The sequence below is a fragment of the Macaca nemestrina genome, chromosome 9, assembly GCF_043159975.1.
Source record: "Macaca nemestrina isolate mMacNem1 chromosome 9, mMacNem.hap1, whole genome shotgun sequence".
Classification (NCBI taxonomy): domain Eukaryota; kingdom Metazoa; phylum Chordata; class Mammalia; order Primates; family Cercopithecidae; genus Macaca; species Macaca nemestrina.
In genome coordinates, this window is record NC_092133.1 from 67,919,045 (window position 1) to 67,943,691 (window position 24,647).

Consider the following 24,647-nt stretch of genomic DNA (forward strand, 5'->3'; position numbering starts at 1 on the left):
CAGCAGGCGCCCACCTAGGCAGGAGGCCCAGGAGATAAGGCCAGCCAAGACCTGGCTGCTGATACCTGGCGTGAAATTGAAAAGCACCAGACTCCTGCCTCCACAGCCTGGTGCCCTGAGGGAGAGAAGGCTGGGAATGGTGAATGAAACTGACCCGCCCAACCAGCAGGGCCGGGCTCCAGGCTGCCACACTTCAGCTCTCCCCACCCCTCCCCTTTGGAGAGGCACAGGCCAAGCGGGTTTTTTGAGGCTCTGAGCAGCAAGCTCCTTTCCAGGGTGGCTGGGTGCGGGGGGCTTCTGGGAGCCTAGGGGCTTTAGGGGGCCCCTGGTTTTGAAGTGGGGGACAATCATCGAAAAGGGGAACTGGATGGGAGTGCCCTTGCCTTGTGGAATTATGCAGGGTTGCAGTGCTCTAAGGTCATTGTAACGCAAGGCTAGCAAGTCCAGAACTTCTCAGAACAGCCTGAATGCACAGATTTAGGAGACCCTGTTCCTCCAGGGCAGGTGGGGACACCAAGGCCCAGAGAGCTGAGCGCCTGGCCCCAGGAGTACAGGGAGTTGGGTGGGGACCCAAGTATCTGATTTCTCAAACAGGGCTCTCAATTCTGCAGCCCAGTATAGTCCAGAATTTGTCACCCTCATCCTCAGCCTGTTGCCCCCGAGGACCTCCATTATCCAGAGACTGGAAGAAACCTTGCTATAGTAGACTTGAGGATGGGGACAGCTCCCCTCTTTCCTTACCCTCACTGTCAAAGCACCCACAGATCAGATGTCTGATGGCGATGACCTCTCCAGGATCTGGCCCACAGCGTGTTTATTAGGGTCCATATGCAGCCGACGCTGTCCATGCCGGCTGAATACATGCCAGGTGATTTCCTGTTCACCCAGTTCCGCATAGATATATTCTGGTTATAACAGTGCAAGCGGAGAGGGAGGAAGTCAACCTTTTTTTTTTTTTCCATCAGCAATCTGAATTTTACAAGTCTTCATGCTTCTCCTGGCCACTTTAGCAAGGGAAAAGGTTCTTTCCATTTGACAGATGGGAAACTGAGGCCCAGATGGGCACTGTGATTACCTTCAGGCTCTATAGAGTTCAGGGGCCCGGGTGGAGCTGAACCTCCCAGCACCCTCTTATCAGCCACCCCGCCCCATGTGGGGATGCGGAGGGTCCCAGGGCTGCTGGGACCTGTTGCTTCACAGTGACTTGGTTCTCCCAAAGCTGCTAAGTACTGTAGAGTACAATGAAGAGCAGCAGATGGGACCTGGGGCCTCTTAGAGAGTGCCCCAATTTGTAAAACAAAGCCTGAGAAGGAGGAAAAAAAAAAAAAGATGGAAAAAAGCAAATTGGAGGCCAGGGCAGGCTGTATTTTCCGTGCCTTCAACCATCAGCTGCTTTAAAGGGCCAGCCTCCTCCTCGTGGGCAGGATAGGATGAGGCAGGCCTGAGCTTTTAATCAGAGTTATGTTAGATGAAGCTTTTATTATTCACCTGGCTTTATTATAGCTCTTTCCTGAGGTTAGAAGTTAATTTTCCTGGTTTTTGCAGAACTCTGGTCTGCTTGGCTGCCACAGACACAGGAGAGGTGGACTGGAGTAGCGGAAAAAAGGGAGGTGGGGGTAGAAATCAAATCGAATAAACTGTCCTCATCCAGTGGACCGAGAGAGTGGACGGAAAACAACTTTAATAACAGGGAAGGTTCCAGAGGTGGAAGCAGGCTGGTGAAATCAGGCCTAATCAGCTGTAGCAGAAGGGGTTCCAATCACCCCCAGCCTCACCAGGGGGAGGGCAGAGTGGAGGAAGCTGGCGATGGGAGCAGGCTGGGGGCTGGACGGCGGCAGGCAAGGCAATCAGGGCCCTGCCAGCAGAGCCTGCCCCACGCCCACTCCCACCCTCTGCCTTGTGTTCTGGCCACAGGAGTGGGAATGCTGGCAGAGGGTTAACCAGTTAGTGACCGGGACGGAAAAGAAGAAGGGCGTACCCACGCCAGGCCGGGGCCACAGGCATGTTGCCCTGGGATGTGCTGCACACCCCAAATACCCATCCCCCCACAATCAGGCATGAAGTAGAAGCCGCCAATGCCACAGACAAGACCCACAAGACAAAGAACTTTGGCCACAGCTATCTAGGGGAAGAAGATAGTGCTCCGTTTCCTAACTCCCCACCTTCAAAGGCAGTCAGATCATTTTCAGTTGACTTCTCAGCCAGTCAGGAGCCCATCGAATGATGTTCCCAATTCTTGACAGTTAAAGAGTCTAGATTTAGAGGTTGGAGATGGTCCGTGGCTGGGGTCTGGTGTCTGTGACTGGTGCAGTGTGTGGCCTGGGGTAACCCTGGGGACAGTCAGTCCCCGACCCCAACCCCTGGTGACAGCAGCAGGAGGGGAAAGCCACATCCACCCTCTAACTTACTGTCGAAGGAGGGATTCGCATCCACCAAACAGCCATTAGGCCAGAAGCACCTGATGCAATAGCTTGAAAGAGACAGCAGTGCTCACTCCAGCCTTTCCTGGCAGCTGATCATTTAATCTCTTTAGTTCATGCTACAAGGGGGAAAGAAGGCTGCAGAGAGGAGAAGTGGTATTGAGATAGGCACCGTGCTCCCAGGCCATGGCAGGGGATGGGGGAGGATGGAGCAGCTGTCCCTGCCGGAGAGGTCAGTGGCCTTTGGAGAAACCCATTAGACTGTTCTCATCCACCGTGCGTTTCATTAAAAGTGAGACGGTTTGCACCTTCAGCTTTCTCGGGCTGTCTTCAGGTTGTCGTCATCAATGAGCCCTGTGTCCCCTGCAGGGGCTGTTTGTTCCATAGGGAGACCCGATGCTTACCCCCTAAGAGTCTTTTGCACTTTTAGCTAGTCGGATAAGTTTAGTTGCCACATACCATCTTCCTATTTGTTATCATTCAAGAAACAGTTCTTAAGGGCCTACTGTGTGCTAAGCACTGTTCCTAGAGCTGGGAACTCAGCCAAACAAAACGGATGGAGTCCCTGCTATTGGCAGCTTTCATCCAGTGGGGGAGACAAGAGAACCAACACATACATCTATGTCTGCTGGTGAGAAGGGCCACAAAGAAAAATAAAGCAGGCAAGTGTCTAGAGCAGGCTTTGTGGCCAGGGAGGGCCTCTCTGAGGACATGTGAGCAGAGACCTTGAGGGAGTGAAGCACGCATCATCTTAGGGGAGGCGACTCTCCAGATAGAGGACAGAGTGATTGCAGAGGCCACCCCTACGCCCTGGGAAGTGACGGGCAATGCCAGGAGGACATCTGGGCTGGTATAGACACCCGAGGGAAGTACCAGGGCCAAACAGAAGTAAGGCTGAAAGCAGAGGGCTTTGGAGTCGAGCAACCCAGTTGTCCAAGTTTGCCCATCTAAGCGTTTCTGGTCTTGCAGCCTCATTTCCCCTCTGATCACAGCATTCTCAGACCCAGGACAGGGAAATCACTGTTTCCAGCTTGTATCCCCTCTTGGTATCTCGTCTCAAAGCCCCTCCGCCTCTCCATTGCTGGCCACGGTCTCCTTACAAATGCCGCTTCTCCATGTTTATTTCAGCAACCGCAACTCAGTCCGAAGCATCTTCCTCTCTACCTTTAGAGCTTGTGGAGACACTCGTAAAAGAAACAGAGGCATTTGCTCGTGCAGAAAAATGGATTTTGAGTGGCTGCTATGTACCAGGCAGAGCAATATGATGGTACCAGAGCTACTGTGGTGAGCAAGGCAGTTGTGGAGTTTTAATACAATGCAAGCAATTTTAAGGTGATGTAATAAATGCTGTGATGGAGGCAGAGCAGAATGCGGGCTCTGGGAGCCCACCAAAGGGGCACCCACCCCAGGTTCAGGAAATTAGGGAGGGTTTTCCAGAGGAGGCGATAAACAAATTGGGACTGAAACATGCATAGGAGTTGGCCTGCGTGTCCACTGCACCTAGAACACAGAACATGCCTGATATATAGTGTGTGCATGGTCATTATTAGTGGAATGAATGAATGGAGAAAATGTTCCAGACAGACAGAACAGCATGAGCAAAGATCTACGGGTACCAGATTCAGGCAGTGGAGGAGCTGGGAGCTAGGACACAGGTACATTGCCCTTCCTGTCACACCTCCTGACATGGAGATGGGCACTCTGCCTTCATGGATGCCTTTAGACTCTCTAGGTGCCTGTCAGTGTGCCTCCACTTCCCAGCAGGGGCTAGGACATAATGCCTGGTGAATATTTGTTGAATGAATGAGAGGGAGAAACTTCAGAGCTGGTATTTCCCAGTCATCTCACTAAATAGGCAGATGAGGGGCAGGTCAAGAGACAGGTGGCCAGGGTGTCATTCATTCAACAGTGATTTTTTTCAGTAACCGTTTAATGCAGGGCACTGGGCTGGGCCCTGGGGCCACAATGGAGAGCAGACTTGGGCGTGGACCCACCCTCAAGGAGCTTACAGTCTAGTGGGGAGTCAGATGGTGACCAGAGAGTCACCTAATGTCAGTAAGATTGGAGACCCAGGGAATAGCCAGGCAACTCTGAGCAAATACAGCCAAGGACCTGACCCAGACTAGGGGTCAGAGAAACCTCTGGAGGAAACAGGCCTGGTTGAGATGTGAAGGCTGAACAGGCAAGAGTTGGGGGTGAAGATGAGGAAAGGATTCTAGCAGATGGATGGCACAGGCAGCAGCTGGAGGCAGCACAGCACCCTGTTCATCTGAGGAAGTTCAAGGCCAGAGGACTAGAGGGAAGTGAGGAGTCAGTGAAGCCGAGAGAAGGGGAACCAGGCAGGCCAGGCCACACAGGCGTGGAAGGGCTTCTGTGGCGTTTATCTGGAGGTCAGCAGGAAGCCACTGTGGAGTTACTGGCGGACTGGGTTGGGGTTGTGGTGACACGCCCAGATATGTATTTCAGAGCATTCATAGCGCCACGGGGGAGTCCACATTGCAGGGCCAGAGAGGCTGTGGAGCCCAGTGAGCTGGTCCCCGCAGGGATGGTGGTGGGTGGGAGGGGCAGGAGCAGACTGCTCCTGGAGAGGGAATTGCAAGGAAGAGTCTGGTTTCTGGCTCAGTGGTGGGTGCAGAGGGAATGTATTGCCATTCATGGAGCCGAGGACACAGTTTCCAGAGTTTGTTCTTAGGCCTGCTGAATCTATACCGTCTTTGAGACTCCTGCAGAGGTATCAAGTGGACAGTGGCTTGTTTGGGACCCAGAGTGGCCTCCATGGAGATAGGGGTGTCTCAACTGCTGTGGCCAGGGCTAAGCAGCCACTTGGCATGCTTGACTCCAGCCAGGGACAGGAGCTGGAAGAGAGGCCCCGTGGGGTAGGGTCAGTCGGAGGCTGGCCGCCGCTCCTCCATCCTGCCTGGAGCCTGTCAGCTGTGTGGTGACGGAGTGCATTTCTCTGCACCAGAATAGATTTGGGCTCAGCAGTTGGCTCTAAGTGCTTTTTGCCCTGACGTTCAGAAATGAGCACTGGGGCAGCGGGAGGGCTGGGATAGGGGAGGGAGCTCAGGGGACGGGGCCACAGCCTGCAGGGGCCTGCTGCGTGCCTGAATAAATACGTGTTTGCCACATCACACACTGTCGTGCAGGGTGGAGGCAGAGAGGGGAGAGTGTCTTCATGTATGTGTGTGCGTGGTGGAGGGGGGTGATGGCATATGGGTTTGAGCTCCTAATCCAGTGGCGTCGGAGGACAGGAATATCTCGAGGTCCAGGAGGGGTGCACAGAGCCTGACAGCTGCTTCCACCAAGTATGTCTTCTTTATCTTCACGTAGATCTTGGTCAGAGGCACCAGCTCTCCTCCAAGTGGAAGGGATTAGGAGACAAGGGAAGCAATTTCAGAGGTGGGCTGGGAAGAGGCAATGTAGAGCCCCAACTTGGGGAACCAGGAGGAAAATGTAGTCCCATGTGCATGTGCATCCTCCCTGCAGATCTCTGGGTGTGTGATGCCAAACCTTGCCAAGGGGGGCACTGTGTACACACAGAGACAGAGGGAAGAAGGAAGTAGTACAGTCCTCAGGGTAGTACTTAGTGGTTGTCATTTTATCTTTTAGGGGAACAACTTTCATATAATAAAGACTTCCTTTAAGATCAGTGTTGACCTGCCTCCTTTATTAGACTGCAAAGCCTGTCCCCATGAAGAAGCCACTGGGTTTGCCATACTTGGGCAAAGCCTGCCAGAGGGTTCTTGAAAAACCAGCTCTGAGCCTGACTAGACCTCTCTCTTGGTTTAAGAGAAATGACTTCCTGCCTGCAGTCACCATAACTGATAGCTCATGAGGCAGAGACAATAAATAATTGTTCCACAAGTTTCAAGAGCAAGCGTAATTAGTACAGTTAACAGTGTTAGGTGATTAATTGGTTCATTCAGCACCAGTGTGAATGAGGCAGAGCGTGAGCAGGGGAGGGGCCAGAGCCCCCAGACACCCAAATGTGGTCATGGCCCACTGCTGATCAGCCAGGATCTGGCCCCTGAAATAGGAGCCAACAGCTAAAGGGCATTCACCTCCACGAGCTGGGGCTCCCTGGGCCAGAGCAGAGGGCAGGTCACTGGGCAGGGCCCACGGAGTTTGTCCCATTGGTGGTCATTCAGGGCTGGAAAGAGCTGGATTTGGCTTCCATATTGTTTCACCTGTTTGCCAAAGGTCAGAAAGCTGTTGTAAGTGAATGAGAAGACTGACCGATTAGCCCATTTAGGAGAGGAGGGGGCACGGATGCATAGAGTCCCAGCCTGTGGGGTTGGAGGAACTCCAGAGAGGGGTCATTTACTGGATCTCTTGACCACTGAGCTGAACTGCTCTGGGGCATCCCTGTCAGAGGAGACTGGGCTCTATTTTAAAGTGCTCCAGGGAAAGATGCTGTAAACAGGGGTAACAAGCAGCAATTCAAATCATGCACCACCCCAAGCCTTCGATGGAAGCTGCTTATTAGCATGTTGGCCAGAGAATCCTGAAGCTGAGTCTGGGAAGAGCACTGTGCCTGACTGGCACTGCCTGCCCTGAGTGCAGAACAGAGGAGAGGCGGCCTGCAGGTCGTTTCCAGATCAAAATCCACCTAGGTCACTCAGGCAAGTTTTACACTTTCCTCCAGGGTAGTTTCTTGGGGCCTCACTTATTGCCCCAGAGAAGCAAAAATGGTCTTGACTGCAACTCCAAGGCACTGAAGGGTGTGAGAGATGATCAGGAAGGCAGCTGCAGACTCAGCTTGTGGGGCGGGGGCGGGGAGGTTCCTTTCTTGGCCTTGTGGGACTACAAGGTCCCACAGACCTTGAAGCACAGAGTAGTGTGGAGAGTTGGGACCAGCCTGCTGGTTTATCTAGCTATCCCTGCCTCCACCAAGATATTAACGGGCATTCCGCAGATGGAAACTTATCTTTGGAAACAGTGTGTTGGGAGCTTTGGATTAAGGCAGAGCTGAGTCCCAAGCCTGGCCCCTCCTCTTAGGATCGAGGAGTAAGGCCTTGACCTCTCTACACCTGTTTCTTCTCCTTTACAATGGGGATAAAGCCTCAGGGACTGTGGTGAGGGCTGAAGAGGAGAAAGTACATAAAACTTCTAATATAGTTTTGGTCATGGTACATATGAATTCTCCCACAAGATGTTCTGAGGTTTGGGGTGACACATTAAGACCAGACTGACTATTCCAGCGACTTGTGAGGCTTGGGAGTGGGGGGGATCACTTGAGGCCAGGAGTTTGAGACCAGCCTGGGCAACATATCAAGAGCCTATCTCTATAAAATTAAAATAAACATAAATGAGCTAGATGTAGTAGTGTGCACCTGTAGTCCCAGCTACTTGGGAGACTGACACATGGGAGGATTACTTAAGCCCAGGAATTTCAGGCTGCAGTAAGCTGTGATCGTGCCACTATGCTTTACCCTGGGCAACAGAGTGAGACACTGTCTCAAAAAAAAAAAAAAAAGAAAGCAAAAAGGAAAAAGACAAGTCTGCCTGTGGGAAACGTGTTGAGAATGAACGGCTGCTTCAGGCCCAAGTCCACCCCAGGGCCCCAGTGCTGTTACTCCTTCCCCCACCGTCCCATCCTCAAGGCCAGTGAGTATACACCAGGCATACTGGATTTGCAGGGGCAGGGGCAGCGTCAATTATGCTGCTGACATGGGGCTTGCTCAGCCTGGGGGAGGTTCTGGGAAGAGCCAAGAGGAGTGTCCTGGGGTGGGTGGAGGAGGGAAGGAAAAGCAGATGTGGAAAAGTCTGGAAGATGCTTCCCCTCCACCCCCACAGCCAGCCCCCACCGGTTGCCTCCCCCAGCCAAAAGGCAAGGCTCCCTCGCAGCAGAAAACATATACACATATTTGCAAGCTACAGTACAAACGAGCGGCAAACCTAATGATTCGTGATTATTATTTGAAGGGTCCCACTGTTACAGATTTATTTGTCATTTCTTGTAATAACACCGACGGTAATGAATTCATTTGTATTAATGTGAGTGTCACGAGGACTTCCGTCGAAATTCCGCATTAATTAATGTACCATTAAAACAAAGTGTCGCCCAATTAATATCAAACAGAGGTAAGGCTGCCAGGGTCCTCTTCATCTGGGTTTCATTTGCAATTCATGGTATTAGCACCCTGCTTAATGAACGTCATTTGCAATTCCTACCCCTGGTCTCTCCCACTTCCTAGGGGAAGGTCAGGGAGCCCTAGGAGCTGTTGGGCCCTTCACTGGGCACCCCGGGGCCAGGAGGAGGAGGGAGGGGTGGGACTCTGTTTCTAGGTGGAAATCGAGTCTCTGCATTCTTCATTCCAGAAGGGGCTTGGAAGGCCCTTGGAACTTCCTGATCGGTTGGTTATCTCCTTCAGTTACCCAGAAGGTACCTTCCTGAGGTTCTGGTAGGGAAGAGAAGACTAGTTTGTTTCTTGGTCAAGCCTGGTCTTAGCAGATGAGGCCGTGGCCATCCTGGGAAAGCCTTCCAGCAGGGTGTACCCAGGATTCTGGTTTCCCACTTTTCTTGGGGTCAGCCTGGTGGTCTTCTCATGGTCTTTGTGTGCCATGAGAAGACCACCAGACTGACCCCAAGGACCCTCAGGACCTCTAGCTGTCCCTGAAGCCAGCAGTGGAGCCCAGTGGGTCTTGGTCTCCAAGGCACAGTAGACCAAGGAATTGGACCCCCCGCCCTGTTCCTCCCACAACCCCTGCAGCGGGGCTTCCACCTCCCCTAGCAGGGACAGAGGCACCATCCAGCACCCTCCCCTCTCAGGGAATGCTCCTCAGGTGAATGATCTCCTTGGGCTGCCCCCGCCCAAGTATAAGAAGCTGAGGCTGCCACTGGCAATAAGGAAGTTTCCTGCAGTGATGTGACTGCTATCGCTATGACTGTGGGCCAGGCCTCAGGCTAAGTGTCTCAGAATCACTACTGCTAGGCCCACAGATGCAGGAGGAAGGTGTTATTGCCCCATTTTACAGATGAGAAAACTGAGGCTCAGAGAGCTTCGGTACTTGTCACACAGAGGTGGAAGAGGGGAACTAGATAGGTGTTTGGGTTTGTCGCATTGATGTCTCTGTGTCCTCCCATCCTTTCCAGCTAGTGATCCACCTGACAGCTGGAGGGACAGGGCCACAGGGGGCCAGGCCTCTGGTGTCCTGGCACATGGTGCCCTTGACTCTCAGAAAGTCCTTCCTTCACTGGTTGCCCACTTGCAGGGACTGTGCCCCGCAGTCCTGGCACATGGCAAGCACCCATAGCCGGCCGTGGAGTATTTTAACCTGTGCTTAGTCTACATGAGAGTGTCATGTGTCTCACTGGAAAGTGAGGCTCTGAAAAAACAAAAAAACAAACAGGAAAGGGAGGGAGAAATGCTTTCACTGATTTTCACTTCAGAACACACTGCCTTTTTATATTCTGAGGATGGTCCCAGAGCAAAGGGGCTGGCGTGGAACTAGAGTGGCTTGGATTTGAGGAAGGACTCACAACTGAGCAGAAAGGGAGTGCGGAGTGATGTGGTCTGCCCCGTCATTGAATGGACAAGGACCCAAAAGCCAAAAAGCTTTGATTCTCGTCCGGGATCACACAGGGGACCCTGGTCCAGGGTCTTCTGTCCCCCATCCAGGGCTCTTTCTTCCACCCAGTGCTGCTTCCCTCCAGGTTAAGAATACTGTGTGTTTGGGAAACCACGTTACATTCATGTTAGGGCAAGGTAGGGGACATCAGGGAGTCAGCACTAACATGGGCACCTGCAGTGAGAACTCTACCCCAGGGACCATCTGTGTGACTACCATCCAGTACCCCCACTCCCAACTGCAGCTTTTTCATCTGTAAGACAGGGTTCCTGGACTAGGGCAGTGCTTCCCCACCTTGGCTGTACATGAGAACTTGATGGGAATTTAAAAGATACAGAGGCAGGGACTGGGCCCCAGCACCGATATTTTTAAAAAGCTCCCCAGGTGATTCTAATATGCAGCCAGGGGTGTGAACCATTGGAATAGACATTGGAATAGGATCATTCGGTCTTTCTTCATCGATTGAAGCTTAAGCCATTTCCCCAAGGTCCCCAGAGCCCAGTGACTTTCTGCAATTGCCCTCTCCCTGCCTGGGTCCAGTGCCCCCCAATCTCCCCACACCCCCAGCTCTCACCACCCCTCAGCTCCCCTGCAGCCCGGCGCAAACCTTCCCCAGCTCTGTCGGCCCTTAAGCCCTGGGGAACCAAGTGACAGGTTCTGCTTATCACATCACACCGCCCGAAGGGCCAGCAGCTGTAGCCTCAGGATTGGAGAGGCAGAAACCGCACCAAGCCTACCCCACCATACTTATGCCTGCCCAGGCCTCTGCTCCCGCCTTCACCCACTCCTTCAGTATGCACACCCAACCAGGCTGGGGACAGAGGGACAGGGGTGGGAGGAGTACAAGGGGCAGGGGAGGAGAGACAGCAAGAGAGCCTGCTTTGCTGGAGCTGTCTTCTTATTCAGAATCCATTTGTTAGGCGCAGCGTCCCATAGATGTAAGGCCCGCCCTGAGGAGATTTGCATATTTATTTTGTTTAACATGATTCATCATCATGCAAGGGAATGAATTTGGGGGCAGGGAGATGGAGCCCCATTTGTGAGCAGGACATCTGGGTACAAAGAGCTCAGGGCAGTGTTAGAGGCTTTTGCACACCCAGAGTGGTCCCCTTTGGGATGGAGGTGGGGGACATGTGATCCCCAGAGGGTTCCCTGGGAGTTTTCTCTCTGCTGAGGGCAGAGCAGGGACCTCAGCCTTTAGAACCTTCCCCTCCCTTTCCAGACCTTCCCACCATAAGTAACATCTGCAAAGCACCTTACAGTTTACTGACCCTTGTCTATGCACATCTCCACCTTAACCCTTACACAGCCCCATGAGGTAATAGCATTACGACAGAAACAGAGATTTGCTGAGCACCCATTATGCACTAATCACTTTACACACTTTGTCTCCCATAAGCCTCACTATAACTCCATGAAGCAGGTTTCTTTTTTTGCTTTTTGTTTTTCGAGACAGGGTCTCACTCTGTGGCCCAGGCTGGAGTGCAGCAGTACAATCACAGCTCACTGCAGCCTCAATGTCCTGGGCTCAAGCATTCTTCCCACCTTTGAGTCCCAAGTAGCTGGAACCACAGGTGCACACCACCATACTGGACTAATTTTTTCTTTTTCTTTTTTTTTTTTTTTTTGGTAGAGATGGTCTCACTATGTTGACCAGGCTGGTCTCTAACTCCTGGGCTCTAGCAATCCTCCCACCTCAGCTTCCCAAAGTGCTCTTTTTCTTATTTTAAAAAAATTCCAGGAGGCTCCTTGCATCCCTCAGTCACCACTTTTCAGACTCTACCAAGCCTCAAGGTTACTGCATGCCTCCAGCCCCTGCAGCCCTGGGTTCAGAGACAGTGCCCTGGAACGTGATGGCCCAGCTTCTGGACTGCAGGCTAGCTTTTTAGACAGGACTCTTCTTATAGATCGCATCGTATCATTCCCCAGATTTTTCTCTTGAAGTTTTTTGCCTCTGCAGAAAGTTGTGAGAATTTTTTTTTTTTTTTTTTTGGCCTTTGATTTTTAAAAACATGTTTCCATAGTTAATTCATTTTATCTCCACCCCAGCTCTATATAGAAGATAGTATAGGGATTACTATACCCATTTCCTGGATGGAAACACTGAGGCATCAGATGTTTATGTTGACATTGCATAGCAACAGAGAAGGAAGTCGGGAAGATTGTTTTTGGAGAGCAGTCGGACTGTGACGCAGTCTGGGGCAGTTGTTTCCGGGATTTTCCTAATCGGGCCAGTGTGCGTAGAGAGGAATATGGGCACCACACGGATCCTTCCTGGTCTCCAGAAGCTTGTTTCCAAGTCCCTACTTGAGGGTAGGAGGGTATGAGGCTTCCAGCAGCCAATCAGACCAATCACTCTGGCCAGGGAGGTGTATGAGATGATGACTCTAAATAGCTAAGAACTGGATTTCCCAACTCATACCTTTATTCTTGGTTTCCTTCCATTTCATGGAGAGGAAAACAGAAGCCCAGCCCATGAGGGAGGGGGTGGTACTTGGTACATGCCGCCTCGTGTTAAAAGCAGATATCCTGGGTGTTGGGGCCAGGGCGGGCACCAGGGCTGCACCGTCATCATGGCCCTTCCTGTTCCCTTTTTCTTTGCACACAGCCCTTAGCCAACTGCTGGGAATGGAAATAGTGTTCTTTATAATGTGAAATTATTTCTTCCTTAGTGTTTCAGCCTATAGTGTCACTGTTATGAACTTTGGTGCCACTTTGACTCTTGATCCTTTGTATGTGGTCCAGCCGTCCGTCCCTGATGCATGCTGCCCTCTGCTGCCATGTGCTCTCTCCCTCTGCTCCTGCTGGTTTGCAAGTGAGAGGGTGCGGGGGGAGCCTGGAGGAGGCAGGTGCAGGGATGGCCCTGGAATGTTGTCAGTGATGGCAGGTGGCACTGGGGGATCTCCAAATTCTACTGTCATTCATTCTACAGGAAGGTCATTGGGTTGGAGTCAAGGGTAAGGAAATTTGCCTTGGAGCTCCTTAGTCTCTGAATAGGAAGGAGCTAGGGCCATTTCATGCTTGGGTATCACACTTGGCCTTGAAAGTCAAGCTCCTGAGAAGAAGTGGGGGAGACCCCAGATGTCCCTCTGATGAGACTCCACCTAGCCCTGCGTGTCCCACATGTGTGCATGGGGTGAGGGGGAGGGTGTCTCACCCCAGACCCAGGCATGTGTGCTAGAAGCCTGGGTGGAGCCAACAACCTCTTCTAAGGGAGGGAGTGTCAGTCACTGGGTGGTGATGTCTGACCTCTGCCCTCTAGGGGAAATATCCAAAGGAACGCAGGTCGGAAAGACAGAGGCACCATGAGCACGGACCTGGGAGGGGACTATGCTTTGGGGCTGGCACGTGGAACAGTTGAACTGAAATCGAGGCCCCAGTGGAGCAGCAGTGAAAGAGGAGTTTAAAGAGAGAAGGTTTGATGAGACTATGGTGACGGTCAAGGTCTGGGAGACTTTGCCTTGGAGCACATGATGGTGTTTTTGGGGAAAATGAGATGCTGGATGAGTGCTTTAGGGCAGGGACTTTCAGGAGCCATTATAGGGGGCAGAGTTGAAAGGGAGGAGGCAGCTGGGCACCATGGCTCATGCCCATAATCCCAGCACTTTGGGAGGCCAAGGCGAGCAGATCACTTGAGGCCAGGAGTTCGAGACCAGCCTGGCCAACATGGTGAAAACCTGTCTCTACTAAAAATACAAAAATTAGCTGGGCATGGTGACGCAAGACTGTAATCCCAGCTACTGGGGAGGCTGAGGCAGGAGAATTGCTTGAACCCGGGAGGTGGAGGTTCATGCCATTGCATTCCAGCCTGAGTGACAGAGCGAGACTCGGTCTCAAAAAGAAAAAGAAAAAGAAACGGAGGAGGACACTCGGTGGTACAGCCATAGGGAAATACTGTTTTTAATTTTGATATTAACTTTTATCGAACGAATATATGTATGAATTTAAAAGTCAAATAGTACAGCTCAGCTTATAATAAAAGCAGCAGACCCTGATTCATTCTTTACCACTCCTGCTTCCCACCCTGAGAGAATCTCATTCAATTTCTAATATTCTAAATCATATGCTTATACATTGTTTTAGTTTTGAATATTATCTATTGATTTCCACCTATGAAGGATGAGAATTTCACTTTTACACCATCCTCTACCTTAGCTATACACACACACTGGAGCATGCACCCTACTGTTAACATTCACTACACCCTACTCTTAACGTACGTGCACCCTACACAAACATCCTACTCTTAAATTTCACTACGTCCTACTTGTAACATACATACACCCTACATAAACACCCTTCTCTTAACATTCACTATCCATCTCTAAACATAATTATATTTCTCTTTTTAGCTAAAACATCATTTAGTGTACACAGTATTATGATTATGTAAATGTTATTCACAGCTGAGCCACATAATATACTGTAATTATATTTCCTCTTTTATTTTTCCTAGAATTAATAGTCACTTCTTTTTTTGTTTCTTAGTGTTCCTTAATGCTTGATGTAGGGAGCCTCTCAGCATATTCAAAGTATATTGAATTTTTAAAATTTGATTTGCATTTTTCTTAACAACATTCTCCCTGGAGTGTCCACCCTCCTGTCTCAACCTGGACCAGCTGTGCTCTGACTTGTGTGGTGTTCTGGAGGCTTGATGTGGGGTGAGCACTGGGGAGGAAAAGAGTCACTCTGAGAAATCTGTTGTCTTTCTCCTCTATTGGATCCCGTTTCATGAATGTCATATTTTCCTCTTTCTTGGTTTACACCCTCATTATGATGAGGTATACTCTTCAGTAATTTTCAGAAAGAAGCATTCATGGGAATTTTTTTCCACTTCATCTGAACAATATGTTCATGCTATGCTTTTGTTTGTTGATAGTTTGGCTGCATATAGAATTCTGGAATGGAAATAGTGTTCTTTGTAATGTGAAATTCTTTCTTCCTTAGTGTTTCAGCCTATAGTGTCACTGTTATGAACTTCGGTGCGACTTTGACTCTTGATCCTTTGTATGTGGCCTTTTGTTTTCTCTCTGAAAGTTTCAGGATTTTAAAAAAATAATCAATGTTTTTGAAACTTCATGGTTTTATGTCTCAGTATAAGTCTTTCTTCTGAACACATAGTGGTCTCTCTCAATCTGGAAACATGTCCTTCAGATCTGGGAGATTTTCTTCTGTTACTTTTTGAATGATTTCTTCCTCTTCATTTACTTTTTTTTTTTTTTAACTTATTTATTTATTTATTTATTTATTTATTTATTTATTTATTTATTGAGACAGAGTCTCACTCTGTCACCCAGGCTGGAGTGTAACGGTGTGATCTTGGCTCACTGCAACGTCCGCCTCCTGGGTTCAAGCGTTTCTCCTGCCTCAGCCTCCCGAGTAGCTGGGGTTATAGGCACCCGCTACCACGCCCAGCTAATTTTTCATATTTTTAGTAGGGATGGGGGTTTTGCCATGTTAACCAGGCTGGCTCAACTCCTGACCTCAGGTGATCCACCTGCCTCGGCCTCCCAAAGTGCTGGAATTACAGGCATGAGCCACCATGCCTGACCTGTATTTTTTTTCCTCTGGAATTCCTATTAGTTGGAATGTTGGATCTTCTGAACTGCTCCTCTAATTTTCTTACTTTTCTCTCCCATTTCCTCTCTTTGAATTTGTTCCTACTGGGGAAATTTCTTTATCTTCCAACTCTTCTGTTGAGTTTTTAAATTTCTACTGGGCCTTTTTTCCTCTTGGAATATTCTTTTTCCAAAGATGTTGTGTCTTGTCTCCCTGAGGATGTTAAAGATGCTTATTGTTGTTACTCCTTTTTACTGTTTTTTCCCACTCTGTCTTTCACATTAGAGGCTATTCTCAAATGTTTAGTGATCCTTAGTTGTCTCTTCATATCTACAGGTGAGTTCGCACGTAGCTGCCTGGAAGTTTGCTGTGTATGTGTGGAGCAGGGCACGGTTGGGACTGCTTGTTCACCAGTGGGCTCCATTATGGAATGATTGGAGGAGGACCTGGCTATTCTTTCGAGGGATCTACAACATGTCAATGTTCGTGTTTTCTCTCTTGCACCAGTTCTCCTTTTTACTGCCTGGAGGCTTCAGGAGGCTGAATGGCTAAAGAGACCTGATGAGGGATGGGATTTGTGGGGAAGGTACAGATTTCCTCCTAACCTCCCTGTTTTCAGTGCCTGGTTCAGCTTCCAGCCATGAGTCCAGAGCTTAACTAACTCAGACCCTCTAGAAAGTAAATCTCACATTTTGTGCAAGAGTTGGGGAAGGGATCTGGGAGTCTAACCACTCTTTTTAAAGCTGTCCAGCCTCACCCCATTCCCTCCCACTCAGCATCACCTGCTGTCTCCAAGTCCCGAGCTTTTCCAGTGTTCCGAGACACAGGCCTGAGCTTCAGCTCGCCCATCTCCTCAGGCAGTTATAACTGGCCCATCTGTTTCCAGTTTCCAGAATTTTGTTGACATATCTCATCTGCTGTTGTTTCCTCTCCTGTTCTTTTTGCCCTTGTGGATTTATGCATTTTTAATTCCTTTATTGTCATTTTGGTGAGGGGCTGGGACAAAAACAGAAATAAATGGATGTGTTCAATCTGCCATGTTTACCACAAAATCCTGATTCTTTTAAAACATTTATTGAATGCCTTCTATGCACAAGTGACAGTGCCAGGACTAAAGAGGTGGCCAAGGTAAATAACAAAAAGGAAGAGGAGGGTGAAGAGTGGGAGTCGGGAAAGAGAGGAGGTCCGGTATGGCTGCAGCAGGTCAGGAGGGCCATTCAGTAAGCACTTTGATGAGTGTCTTCCAGGGATTCCAAAAAGCCAGTACACAGCTGGAGGCTGCGAAGGAGGGACTCTGAGGAGGGACTTGGAGATGGGAGGGTGCTGGGCTGGCTCTGGAGGAGACCAGAACAGCTGGGGAGACCAACCTAGGCTCAGAGAGACGTCCTCGAGCCATGTCAGGGTGTGAGTGACTTAGGACCCAGCCCACAGAGCTGGCAGCCCACCCCGGCTCTCAGAGCATACCTGGCACCTTTTAGATCCAGTACATTTCACCCAAAAGAGCAGATACTGGTAGAAAGAAGAGATGGCGCCAAATTATTGCTCCCCGATTCCTCCAGATAGAGATGCCAGAGTACGGGTACACATGGGTTTGTGCACACACATGTGCCCCTCCCTGACCAGAGTGGGGCTCCCTGAGATATGTGTTGATGCCCCGTGGGCACTCGCCCCTCCTGCTTCTCTCCCCTGTACTGTCCTCTGTGGACCTTGTCCTCCTGCGCTCAAGTGCCTTCTTGCTTATTTGAGAAAGAAGCATAGCCCACCTCTCCCATAGACCCCATTTCTCCTCCATCACTGCTCCCCCATAAGCTGGAATGCCACAAACCCCCATATTTGGGAGTGACATCCTCCCGAAGCATCCCAGTAGGCCTCCAGAATCACCAGTGAAGAGGCACCTGCTTTAGCGTCCAACAGAAACTGAAGTGCAGTTTCTCCTCTGCCCCAGGAGCCCATGTTCAGAAAGTTCCTTGCCTCTGACTTGAATTCTTCTTGTTCCAATGGGAGCCCCTTTCCTTATTCTCAGTGGAAGTGTGCAATTTCGGAGTGCCCTCCTTCCTTCCGAAACTCTTTTTAGGCTAAAGCTCCCACCAATCCTCTGTTCTCTTACCTAGAGGCCTCTTCAGCTGCCACCCTCACCCGCAGCCCTTCCAGACCAGGAAGTCCCACTTAGGAGGGGCCCTGAGCCCACTCTCCATCGTTATCTCTGGAATCCTGAGGTCTGGTCACAGAAAGGTGACCCGACTTTGAATCCTGATTCCACCACTTGCAATCTGTGTGACCTTGCACAAGTGGCTTCATTTCTCTGACCTTCCATTTTCCCCATCTGGGAAAAGGAAGCAGGGAGTGAAGGTGCGTAAAAATGCAACCAAGGGCAGAGGACGGAGGGGCAGAATCCCAGTAACCCCTCTCCCCGCCCCACCCCAGCCCCAGCAGGCAGCAGCCCAGCCTCTGAGCAGCACAGGAGGCTCTGTTACCAGCTCTGATCCACCGAGGCGCCTGCACCTTGTCAGAACTCCATCTGTCAGGAATTTATTACTAATGCATTTTATAACAGGCTCTATAATAAGATATTAAAGACTGTAGCGGCATCTAGCAAGCATTCCATAAATATTAATAACGCCTTTAGAGGTGGCACCTACGGTGGAAATGGTAGGGCTTTTTGCCAAAGTTTGATCAAGGGTACAGCATAAGTCTTACAGGGGGTGAAGGGAGTAGGTGCACCCCAAAGGTGAGAGGGTGTGGCATCCTTCTTTTCTCTCTCTCTCCTATCTTCCTTTCTCTTGCTGCTTAATGTTTGTACATCTTTTCCTGTGTTCATAACTTTTCCTCTAGAATGTCTCTTTTTATTTTCCTGTTTCAGTTAGTTCCTTTCTCCCCAAGTTTCCTTTCCTCCCTTTTCTCTTGCAAATTCTCTTTCCTCTTCATTCTGTCTTCACTCTGGCCCTCAGTCCTGCCCCTCTTACTGTTCTCACCGCATTTTCCTCTGTGTTCCTGTGCTCTTCCTTCTCCCTGCCCCTCCTCCCTGCCCCCATTTCTTTACTGTTCTCTCTGTCTGGTTCCTCCTTCCTGCCTCTCTGCCCCTCTCCCTGTGGCCTTTTCTCCCTCGCTGCACGCGCTCCCTCACCCTGTTCCAGTGAGCACCCGAGCCACCTCTGGAGAGGCCTGGAGTGTAATGTAACTCACACTGCATGTGAGAAGTGAGCTATTTATCATTATTATTAACGAACAAGATCCTTTGCACGGCAGAACTTTCCCAGAGTCTATTCCCTTGTCACCCCAGGAGTAGCAAAAAGATTTATTTGTCTCTGAATTGCACAGGGTGGCCCATTTACAGCAGGTCCATCAGAAGTGATATGGAGCTTAAATGGGAACTGGAAGAGGCAGGACCTGCCCTGCCTGCGACCTGCATGGTGTGGGTCACTTGGTGAGAGAGACAACCTGGCAGGTGCAATAATTTTGAAGGGGATAATGCCTAGACGTGCTCCCTGGTCCCCTGAAGGCATGGGTGTACATTTGGGGATACTTCCTTTGAAATGGCCCAGAAGCCGTAAGGGTGGGCCGTAAAGGTGGGACCAGGCAGGGGGGGTACCATGAAGGAAGGGAGGAGGGAAGCAGGGGTGGGGCAGAGAAGTGGGTCAAGAGGCCTCCCTCAGAAGTAGAAGTGATCATGCCCCGTGGGGTCTTTCTTCCAAAGACCACGGCTGCTCCCTTCCAGCAAGAAGGTGGACCCAGGGCCGGTCTCCACAATGGAGGTGTGGGGAGAAGCTGCCCTGGAAAGGAGAGACCCAACCCCCAGCTGAATCAGGCCTCTTGGTGCTGCTTCTTACAACTCCAGCCCGTGCAGTCCCAACCCCAGACACCACCGAGCCCCAACCCCAGACACCAGAGCGACACCTTCCACTCTTTCTCCTTGTCCTCAGATGGCAAAGCCTGGCCCTGCCGAGCATCTCTCTTCAAGGCCTGTCCTGACTGACTATGTCAAGTCCATGATCAGGCCATCCCCTGCCCATCCGGCCACCTCCCCATGCACATGCTGATAATTGCCTGCAACCTGGATTTGCATGTTAATAGGAGTGTCTGGGGACAGTTAAAATGAAGAGGGAGCTGACATTTACCCGGGCTCCTTTATTCTTCTCTCCATTGTAACCTCCAGCCTCGTGTGGCAGGCACTGCGCCCTCATTAGCAGTCCTGCAGCAGCGACCTGGCACTTTGCTTGCTGCGGGCGCTAAAGAGGTAGAATCCCATCAGCAGAGGGTCTGGGTGAGCCTGGGGTAGAGCTGTGGAAATGAGGAGGCCCTGCCCATGGCTGGGCATGCTCTGGGGGCAGGAGCAAGGAACTGAGACCCATGCAAGCCAGTGTGAGCAAGTGGGGTGCCCACAGAAAGGACAGCACAGGCAGGTCACAGCACTGCAGCCACAGGCAGGAGACAAAGTCAGTGGGGCCTGGGACAGCCATGGTAGGAGGCTCTTGGAGGCCCTCGTTTCTGTGTTGTCTCCTGCACTGTGTTCTGCTCCGCTCACTGCAGGTGGGCTTCCTCTGACTGCCCGTGGCATCTCTGCCACCCTGTAACTGTGGCTTGTGTGTGGCTTTCGGCCTGTCATGGTGCTCACTCCAGACAGATAACAAAGATCTTTCTTTTCAGATTCTCAGAGAAAATTGATTTAATTTCTCAGGCCCCACCTGATTGATGTGGCCTGGGTCCGAAGTTACTTGGAAGAAATGAGAGTGCCTAGACCTATCATCTAGAGCAGAGCTGTGGTCATGAGGAGCAACTGTTCTTGGAAGGAGGGTGGGCGGGGAGGCAGCGGTTGGCATCTCTTTGGGTGAGGTGGACAGAGCACTCTGTATGAGTCAAGACACCCGATTTCCACTCATGGACTCTGCCATGATCCACCTGTGAGGCCTGGAGCAAGGCACGCCCCCATCTGGGCTCATTTTCACATCTGTAGTCCATCCTAGGAAACGGAGAGGCTGGACTGGATGACCCCAAGGTTCCTTCCAGCTCCTGCATTCCAGCCATCCAGGGTGGTGTATGGTCAGGACTGGCTTCCTCCCAGGCCCCCAGGTGCCCCTCTCACCCCTGCCTCAGATCCCACCCCTCCCCTCACAGGCTCTCAAGCCCATTGTGGAGGGTCTCCTGGGGCTCTTCCATCCTTATCTTGTCTTCAGCAGCCAGGATCCAATCAGCGGAGATGTTCTCTTTCTGAATTTTAAGGTACCCATTTGTCCCAAGTTCATGGTGAAGAGATTCGTTGACTGTTTACACTATTTATAATACTTCCCCCTTTATGTGGGGCTCATCTCACCCTGCCTGTAATGGTATTTTATTACTATAGTAATAAGCGCAATGACCATTTATTGAATATTGCTCAATGTTGCTGTGTATCTGGCCCAGGGAGACTCTCTTTTTTTCACACTTTATCTCATATAATTCTTTGTTTGTTTGTTTGTTTGTTTGTTTGTTTGAGACAGAGTCTTGCTCTGTCACCCAGGCTGGAGTGCAGTGGCATGATCCCGGCTCACTGCAACCTCCACCTTCTGGGTTCAAGCCATTCTGCTGCCTCAGCCTCCCCAGTGGCTGGGATTACAGGCATGCACCACCATACCCAGCTAATTTTTCTATTTTTGGTAGAAACAGGGTTTCACCATGTTGGCCAGCCTAGTGTCGAACTCTTGGGTAGGAGCTGCTAACAGCTCCATTTTACAGATGAGGAAACTGAGGCCAAAAAGAAGTTTAACAGCATATGTCTGTAATCTCCCAGGGGAAAAGTCCAGACTCAAAGTTAGGGAGTCTAACTCAGAATTCATGCTCTGAGCCACCAGGTGTCACTCCCTGTAGCCTAAACCCAGATGCACCTGGCCCCATAAAGCAAATCTGCTTGTGTTGAGTCTGCAGATCTGTGTGCACGTCTGTGCATTTTCCATGGAACAGCAGCTGGGTGCTCGGAGAAGCCCCCAGTGTATGTGCTGATGAGTGCCCCTTCTTCCCCCCATCTACTTCCCTGATAGAACGTGGTGCCCAGGACCTGAAATGCAGGAAGTCAGCATTCTTTTCTCTCCAATAGTTTGTCCCTTCTAAGCATATGAATGGCTCCTTGCCAGGCCCATTTAAAACCTTCTCTAAGTTATGCAGAAATTAAATGGGTTTTCACCGCAGGGCATGAAACATAATCCAAGAAGGTCAGATGTGGAGACCATCACTTCTTTTTCCCCTTTTCCACCATTTCCTGAATCTTGCTTTTAAATCCTCTGATCAGATGCAGGAAGATCAGAGAGGCTTCCCCCAGGACCATGCGGTATGGACAGTCAAATGTCCTCGCCTCCCCGAGGCAGGGAGCTGGAGAGCTGACATCTCACGGGAGCCATCCCTCTCCTGTGGGCACCAGCTTCATCCAGAGTGGTTTAAGTAGACTGGCCGAGTGCTCTGAAGTGAGGGCTGGCTGTTTTGGTGGTGGTTGTTGTTATTGTTGTTGTTGTTAAATATTTGGTAGAATTCACCAGTGAAGCTGTTGAGTCCTGTGCTTTTCTTCGTTGGAAGACTTTTTATTACCAAATCAAATAAACATAAAAGCATAATGTTGAATTAAAAAGCAAGTTTCAGAGTGATCTATTTGTATATGAAAACCATCTATTTACAAACACCCATGAAACAGTATCTTATATTATTCATGGCTAGATATAGATACATATGAAGTATAAAAACAGACTTTCACACAAGGGGCTGGCAGCTCTGAAATCAGAATGTGGTCATCCTTTCTTGTGGCAGGAACCGTGGGCCCCCATGAAGTGTTTCATTCTAGATTCATGGGACTGGCTCTGGCACTTATGTGTGATCTAGAGAGAGAGAGGGCAGGACAGAGAACTGTGGGTTAGCTGAGAACCTCAGAAAGATCTCCTCAAGTGGGAGGAGAGGTGGAAATAAGGGATGCTAAGGTACCCAGGGCTTAGCAACAGGGGAAAGTTCTACCCCTAGGGCTGAAGGGAGAAGGAGAGGAACATAGTGTTATCAGAGCCCACTGAGAGTTGGGGCTGGGGAGGAGAGCCTGCTGGGGTAGAGCTGGAGGGGGTAGAGGAAGTAAGACCCCAAACTCTTTCTCTTCCTGCTCTGGGAGCTCCTACCAGAACTTCCCATTGGCAGAACCCGACTGGAAGCCAGCCAGCAAGAGAGCCTGGAGATGCAATCCACTGAGGGACCGGGGATTGGGGAAAGGCAAAACTGGGTGGATCATGGGGCCAGGGAGGTGGGTAGACAGGGAATGCCCTGGATGGTACTGTTGATATCAGTGCTTCTTGACACCTCCCTACCCCACCCTTGAAGGTGCCCTTGTCTGTGCCCCTCTAGGTTTCCAGAAATTAAAATCACAGCTACTGTCTTCTCAGCACTTATGTGCTGGAATGTTTACACTCATGAGCTTGTGTATTCTTCACACTAACCCTATGAGATATGATTAGCTTCAGTGTACAGTGAAGGGATTAAGGATCAGAGAGATTATGTATTTAACCCAAAGACACACAGCGAGGCTGGGATTCCAACAAATGGTCTGTCCATCCCTGAAACTCTAGCACTTGTCTGCTTTGCCCCCTTGCAGACTTCATTCTGTTTTGGAGGGAATGAGCATCTTCCAAGCAGCTGAATTAGGACGGGTAAACCTAGCAAAGGAAAAGCACATTCAGATGTCCAGAGGTGTGAGGGAGCCTGCTGGGTTCAAGAAGTACAAATAGCTCCATTCCCCTAGGAAATAAAATGTGAAGGGGGAAACAGGGATGGACCACAAGGATCTGTGTTCTATGCAAAGGGCACTGGGGAGTCACGGATGGGGAGGAGGAGAGGGGTGTCCTGCATCTGCCTCCTGTCCCCAGTGGACAGAGTGGCTGGAACAGGCAGGACATGAGCCTGCCCATTCAGGTTGACACTTGTCTGCTCATGGGGGCAAATCCACAAACCCAGGAAGAACCTTCAGCAGCCCCATGGCATTGTTCTCCGCAGGCCCTTTCCAGCCTGACCCGGGGCCCTGTGAAGAGCACCCCTATATTAAGTGCGTGGTCTGTCTGTGAAGGGCTGCCAGGAGGGAGGCTTGAGGTTGGTCCCCAGAAAAGAAGCCTGCAGCTTGGGCAGCCAAGGGGCATTTGACAGAGGAAGCGAAACCACCAAGAAACAGGTTTGGGGACCATAAGACCCTCATCCAGAACTCCAGGATCAGCAGATCATCTTTGGAACTGGTGCTGTTTACAGCCACCAGGAGGCCATCAAAAAATGAAGAAGAAGGAAAAAAAAAAGATACTGCATTTTAAATGTTTGGGCCCCTCCTAGAATGAAAATGACAAGGCCTCGGGTCTGGTCGGCTGAGGGATGTAGAGAATGGGCTTTGGGGGACTCGGCTCTGATGGCACAGCTGCTCCGCGCCGGCTCACCCTTGTACTTGCTTTGCTCTCACCCCCAGAATACACCGGTGGGGACGCCCATCTTCATCGTGAATGCCACAGATCCCGACTTGGGGGCAGGGGGCAGCGTCCTCTACTCCTTCCAGCCCCCCTCCCAATTCTTCGCCATTGACAGTGCCCGCGGTATCATCACAGTGATCCGGGAGCTGGACTACGAGACCACACAGGCCTACCAGCTCACGGTCAACGCCACGGTGAGTCTCCACGCTGGGGCCCCGGCAGTTCCAGCTGCCTCTTCCCACCCTGGAAGAGAGCAATGGGGCATTCCAATGGGACACTGACCCAGTGGCACACACTCGAGGATCTGTAATAACAATAGTGGTGACAGTCATGATAGAAATGAGGCTGGCATTGCTGAGGCTTCGTGCTGTGTCCCTGGCACCGGGCTGAGCATTTGAAGGGACTTTAAACCTCAAGCATCCCTATGTCATAAGTATTGTTAAGATGCCCATTTTGCAGATGAGAAAACTGAGGCACAGGAGCAATTCAGTGACTTTCGATGGTCACCCAGGAGCCTGACTCCGGCTCGGGTAACCTCCTTGAGACATTCTTAGTGCAGGGCGCCTCTTGCTCTCTGGGACACAGGACAGAGGTGTTCACCCAGCTGTGTCCTGACACCGTCCAACATGCAGGGCCCAGAGGAGTTCAGGCA

At 50.7% G+C, this 24,647-nt stretch overlaps 1 protein-coding gene across 3 annotated transcripts in view; it reads left to right on the top strand.

Moving 5' to 3' along the window:
- LOC105466056 (cadherin-23) overlaps window positions 1-24,647 on the top strand; it is a 386,971-nt gene that overhangs the window by 147,184 nt on the left and 215,140 nt on the right. For all 3 annotated transcript variants that reach the window (XM_071069711.1, XM_071069712.1, XM_071069713.1), the window contains exon 7: window positions 23,995-24,189. In XM_071069711.1, the coding sequence (XP_070925812.1) occupies window positions 23,995-24,189 (195 nt within the window). The remainder of the gene's footprint in view (window positions 1-23,994; window positions 24,190-24,647) is intronic.